This window comes from Pinus tabuliformis, chromosome 3_2, assembly GCF_031772625.1.
Source record: "Pinus tabuliformis cultivar Carrire ecotype Pingquan chromosome 3_2, CPIR1, whole genome shotgun sequence".
Taxonomy (NCBI): domain Eukaryota; kingdom Viridiplantae; phylum Streptophyta; class Pinopsida; order Pinales; family Pinaceae; genus Pinus; species Pinus tabuliformis.
In genome coordinates this window covers 29834352-29840545 of record NC_142302.1, presented here as the reverse complement: position 1 = coordinate 29840545, position 6194 = coordinate 29834352, and the positions used below count along the sequence as shown (strand labels likewise).

At 47.8% G+C, this 6194-nt stretch overlaps 1 protein-coding gene across 1 annotated transcript; it reads right to left on the bottom strand.

Moving 5' to 3' along the window:
- Positions 1–1382: 1382 nt before the first annotated feature.
- LOC149179653 (uncharacterized) lies at positions 1383–5699 on the bottom strand. Its single transcript, XM_089413607.1, has 2 exons — positions 4794–5699; positions 1383–4613 (listed from the first exon to the last, which is right to left on the bottom strand). The coding sequence occupies exons 1-2, from the start codon at positions 5697–5699 to the stop codon at positions 1383–1385; spliced, it is 4137 nt and encodes a 1378-aa protein (XP_089269733.1).
- Between the last annotated feature and the right edge of the window lie 495 nt (positions 5700–6194).

Below are 6194 nucleotides of genomic sequence, written 5' to 3'. Positions count from 1 at the left end.
TAGCCTAGTCAAAACCATTCAGACCTTGCACTACACTAAAAGCTCCCACGCAGGGGCAGCACCGGATCAATTTTGCCAAAACAGTTCTAGAAATCATCAGACTCCCAGAGGAGCCGCAGTGAGAAGACCCAACACATTCTTGCCCACACAGGGGCGAACTGCCAAAAGGGACTGACTCAACGACCAGACAGAAGTGAGCAAGACAGAAGCGCTCGACTTGGACCAATTGAAATTAAGACCAGACCAGAGACAAGGCTTAATTACATATGGCGATGATGGAAGCATCAGCTGCCAGCAAGCAAAACGAAAATGCAAGAGAGAAGTACCCGCGTCTGCGTCTGCGTTAATCCTGGAGATGAGTTGAAGGTGGAGGGAGGGTCGCGAAATAGGCATCAGCTTCTTCAGCGAGGCTTTTGTCCTCCACCACATACGCCCAACCATCGCCCTCTGCTCGTCCCTCCCACATCTTTCTCCATGTCTCTTCATCAATATCTGAAGGAGCTGGCCCCACCGGAGGAGAGGTATCGTGCGGTCCAGCCTCAGACGCTGGTGGCTCCATAGCTGAGCTCTGTTTCCCTGCTTCATGTTCTCCTTTGTCAATTTCTTTGCCTTTGCCTTCCGCTTGCTTCTCCTGCAAGTTATGAGGGGTGTTCTCCCCATTTCCTTCCCGAAGTTTTGTGAACATGACTGAGATGTGGGCATTGAGCCCTGGGTTGCTCTCAGAACTTTGCAATGTGAAAACCACTGAGCCAAAGGAGGGAAGCTCGGATTTTTCTTCATTAGTGCTCCCAACCTCCAAGAACTGACTGATGGGGAGTGGGGTAGCTCTGGCTCTCCTATGGCAATAGCAGCAACAGCAGTGGTGATGCTCATCCACTGCTGGGGCTCGCGAGGAGGAACCTCTTGCTGGACCTCTCCTACATGGCTGTCGTTGTTGGAGTTTAACCATGGTGATTCTGAATCTTTTCTTGTGTGTTTGCAGGTGAGCTTGGAGTCGAAGACAGAGCCAATTGTTTCCCAGATCTCTCTCTGGTGCCCAATTTCCTTTCTGAGACCCGTCCCTTGGTAGCAAGGTGGACCAATTCCAGTTCTTACCCTGCAATTGAGCCAATTGCCGCCGTCTACATGACCAGCAACCAGAGTGGCAATGGCAGTGACAGTAACCACGAGAAACCAGGCGTCGAGGTGAACGAAGCTGCCACCGCCTCGGCTCTCTGTAATTTCCCCTCTTCCAAAATTCTTCAGACAATAATTCCTTGCGCACTCCATCACGCCTGATAAACTCTACCTTATGCCCTCGAACCAGGCGCACATTAAGTGCTCTCTGCAGATCCATAAACCTACCACCCTTGCCATTAACTGCATTAACGCAGCTGGGGGGTTCATGTTAAGGTTGATGGCCTTCCCCTGGTGGCCGTATTGCTTACACGGGGCAGCCCATGCGTGGCATGTGGCGTGCCCATCTCTTCCGTCCCGCCACCCGCATCCGGGGTCTCATTGTCCCTGTGGATGAGACTCTCACATTCCTGTTTTCTTTGATTATTTGGAATGATGTTCAGGTGTCCCTCAAGGAAGGGCTGATCTGAGTCAACCCCTATGTTGGCAAGAAGATCAGCCACCTTATTACCTTCTCTTTTAGTATGATGAAAAGAGATGGCATTGTAGTTGCCAATTTCCACCGCCATGCTGCTGAGTCTGGCCTCTAGTCTCCAACTATTGGCTATTTTCCTGGCCTGCGATCCATTCTGGATTCGAATGGCCATGTTTATGAGAATTTGGGAGTCCCCCTCCACTATCAATGGTTGAAGATTGTGTCTCCTTGCAGTGAGAAGTCCTTGCCACATGCCCTCCAGCTCTGCTGAATTGTTGGTGTCCCAACCTAGGTTGCCAAAGTAGATCTGTTGCAGAGTTCCGTGATGATCTCTGATGATTCCTCCAAATCCTGCAGGTCCTGGATTTCCCTTGGATGCGCCATCAAAGTTGAGCTTGTATGAATGAATAGGTGGGGCCTCCCAGCTTTCCTTCTCCTCGCCGTTGCTATTTGCTGCTTGCTGTGTGGTTGGTTCTTGTGTCAGTTGCAGTCCCCAGTTTGATAAGATGTTTTTCTCATTGTCTTCAGTTGGGAGATCTTGTTGGGTCCAGGACTGCAGAAGCATGGTTTCTTGGATGTTGGCGTGCATCCTGTTCCATATGTCCTCCTTATTCAAGCTATAGTTTTTGAATATGCGCCTATTCCGTTCCTTCCAAATATTCCATAGGAGAAAACCTGGAATTATGTTCCACAAGTGGTTAAGCAGACCACTTTTGTAGGGGCTTTTTGGCCATTGCCTAATGGTATTTATTATGCGTCCCATGTCTCTGCAGCGCCTTTGACTTCTGAATTCTATCTTCTCCCATAGTTGAGTAGCAAGCGGACATGAGTCTAGAAGATGCTGCAAGGTTTCTTCATTCTGAAAGCAGTTGTGGCAAATCGAGGGCCCGTGGAAGTTGCGTTTCTGCAATTTGTCCCATGTAAGAATCTTTTTGTGTCCCACCAACCAAAGAAAGTGAGTGATTTTGGGCCATATTTTGAAACTCCAGATTCTAGACCAGAGAGGATCAGGGTTGACGGGAGGATCTTCTAAAAGATTGTAGGCTTCAGAGGTGGAGTAAGAGCCCTTGGGAAGGTAGCCCCATCTGAGAATGTCGTCGTTGTTGTTGTGCGTAATTCTTCTTTTTGCCAATTCAGTGTCAAGGGCCTCTGCTTCCTGCGTTCTGTTGGTGTTGATTATTTGGTTGCTAGAAAGCCAATTCCTGAAGCCTCTTCCCGTTTCCGGATTCCAGTAATGGTGGACTTTGGCATGCCGTTGCTCTTGCCCACCTGGAATAATGGCTGCTGGAAGTACATTGGTTAGTTTGGGAAGTTGGTTCCATGCATCGTACCAGAATCTGGCATGTTGACCATTCCTTATTTCCCAGAAGCTATGTTTCTGAATCAATTGGTGATGCTGCTTGGCCGCATTCCAAATGAGTGAACCTGTGCTTGTGGGCGTGAATCTAATAAGCTCTGCATGCGGCATATTGTTGGTGTATTTGGCGATCCAAATTCTGGCCCATGGTTTGTCCTGATTTGTTAACCATTGCCACCAGATTTTGGCGGTCATGATGATATTGCTGTGCTCAGGGTCTCGGAGGCCAATTCCACCTTTGTGCTTGGGCTTGCTAGTGGTGTCCCATTTTACAAGCGCCCATTTATGGTTGGTAGCTGAACTTCCCCAAAGAAAATTGCGCTGTAAATTTCTCAACCTTTTCAGGACCCATTTTGGAGCGGCTAGGATGGAGAACAAGTAGAGGGGCATGGCTTGAAGGATGGCTTTAAGGAGCACCGCTCTACTTGCTAAATTGAGGGAGCGGTGCGTCCAAAGGTTCAGTTTAAATTCCATTTTCTCAATAAGACGCCTCCAAGCTGGTTGCTTTATGGCGGAGGCAGTGAGAGGCGCTCCCAGGTAAGTGGAGGGGAGAGAGGCAGTTTGAAAACCCAGAATGCGAGAGACAGCACGTTTGACAGAGGGAGGGGTGTGGAAGAAGAAAATTTGGGATTTGGTGTTATTGATTTGGGTTCCTGAAGCTTTTGAGAAGTCGTTGAGCAGAGATTTCAGACATGAGGCTTCCTGAGCAGAGGGATGGCCATACAGCATGGTGTCGTCCACAAACTGCTGGTGGGAGGAGGCAGGGGAGTTGTGGATTGAGATTCCCCTAATATGGTTGGCTTGCCTAGCTTGCTTGATGTGCCGACCTAGGCCCTCCGCCATTATCACAAATAAGAAGGGGGATAGAGGATCCCCTTGCCTGATGCCCCTGGAGGGTTTGAAGGGGTTAGAGGGCAGCCCATTAACAAGAATGGAGAAGTGGGAGGAGGAGATGAGGCTCATTATCCATCTTACCCAAGTGGCACAGAAGCCAAAGGCTCTCAGCATGTTCTGAACATAGGCCCAGCTGAGTTTGTCAAATGCCTTGGATAAGTCAAGCTTGAGTAACATGCCCGCTTTTTTGGAGAGCTTGAGCGAGTGAATGATCTCATGGGAGAGTATTATACCATCCATTATTTGTCTGCCTTCCACATAGCCTGATTGCTCAGGTGAGATGATCTGAGGGAGAAGGGGCTTGAGTCTGTTGGCGATGACTTTGGTAATGACTTTATAGAGAACATTGCATAGAGCTATGGGCCTGAATGTGTCAGGGGTAGTGGAGTTCTCTTCCTTGGGAATGAGAGTGATGAAGGTAGAGTTTAGAGAGGGCAACATCCATCGAAGGGCTCGAGATTCTTCTACAATTTGCCAAACCTCTACCTTAATCATATCCCAGAAAGCATGAAAAAAATCAGTGGTAAAGCCATCAGGGCCAGGAGCCTTACCTTCTTTAAGCTGCGCCATTGCTTCATCCACCTCTTGGCTGAGAATCGGGCTCATGAGCAGATCGTTTTTCTCCTCCGTTATTATCCTGGGAATGTTGTTTGTGATTTTCTCGATAGCTGCCTTCCGATCCCCTGATTGTTCTTGGTGGACTTGTTTGAAGTGATTGAGGAGGGTTTCTTCTATTTTCTCATGCTCCTCCTCTTTACCTCCCTCCTGGTTCTGGATGAATGAGATCTTGTTGTGCATTCTTCATTGCACTGTTGTATTGTGGAAGAATTTGGTGTTACGCTCTCCTTCTTTAAGCCATCTAACCCTTGATTTCTGTCTCCAATAAATTTCTTCTTGCTTTCTCCTTTCTTCAAGTTGATTGTTGATGTGCTTTTCTTTTTCTAGGGTAGCCTCTGTATGCCCTGAATTGATGACTGTCTGGTGGAGTAGCTTGAGCTCCTGATTGAGTTGCTGTTGGGCTTCGAAGATGTTCCCAAAGATCTCCTTATTCCAGTGTTTGAGGTGGCTTTTCAGGTGCCTTAATTTCTGTTGGAGTTTGAACATTTTGGTGCCTTCTGGAGGGACAAAGGAGGCCCAAATAGATTTGACGAAGTCCTTGAATGCCGGGTGGGTTAACCAGAATTTTTCAAATCGAAATGGCTTCCTGGTGCTGCTCCCTGGTCTTTTCCATTGCAGGGCTATTGGCCAGTGATCCGATCCAGAGTGGGCCAGAATCTCCGCATTGAAATCGCCCCCGATGTGCACTGCGTTGTCCGATATCAGAAATCGGTCCAGCTTAGAGGCTATCTGATGCTTCCCTTTTCTGTGATTGCTCCAAGTGTAGATTCCATTACAAAAGGGCATATCAATAAGGGAGGCATTTAGGATGAAATCCTTGAAGTGTTCCACCTCAGGTTCCAATCTGGTTCTACCCCCTGTTTTGTCCTCTAGTTTGGTGATCATATTAAAATCCCCCGCCACAATCAAGAGAGGATGTTGTCTGTTAATGCTGAGGGCCTCGATGGTGTCAAGGAGTATTTTTTTACTGCCTCCATCCTGTGGGAAGTAAACATTAGATAAGTTCCCATGAACCTTTGTGCCTATAATGTGAAAGGCCGCTTGAATGAGATGGTGGGCTGCATGGAAATCAGTGAGAGTTATGGCTTGAGTGTTCCAGGCTATGGCGAGTCCTCTCGAAGCTCCAGTCGCATCCACAGCCACTGATTGGCAGCCCGGCCAGGCCTTGGAGAGTATTCGACCTAGAGTAGCGCTATTGCATTTGGTTTCTTGAAAGAAGCAAATGTGCGGTTTCTCCATCTTTATCATGTTTTTGAGCATTCTATATTTTGCAGGGCCGTTGAGGCCTCTAAGATTCCAAGAGATGAGCTTCATTGATAACTGGGTTGAGAGGGGCTGAAGTATTTCGTAAGCTTCGCATAGTGGCCTGAATCCACTAGGACTTCTCCAAGCTCTATTGTTCTTTGAAGAACTGTTTTCCTTCCTCTTTTTTTGAAATCTTTTGGACGCAGTCTACCATCCCAGGTGCTTCCCGCTTGAATCCCTAACTGATGTTGTTGGTAGACTTTGGAGATGACCATCTCCAACTTTTCTAGGTCAGTTTCAGCGATGGATTCAAATGCCTTTTTCCTACATGCCAACTCTAGTTCATTAATGTCCAGTCCGTGAAGGTCCACATTTTTAGCTTCTTCCTCCATTATTTCTATGACACTGGTGTCTTCCTGTGTAGGCTCTGAAGTCTGGGCGGGCTTCTGTTTCCCGTCTATCTCCATATTCTTGGGGTTATTCATCGGA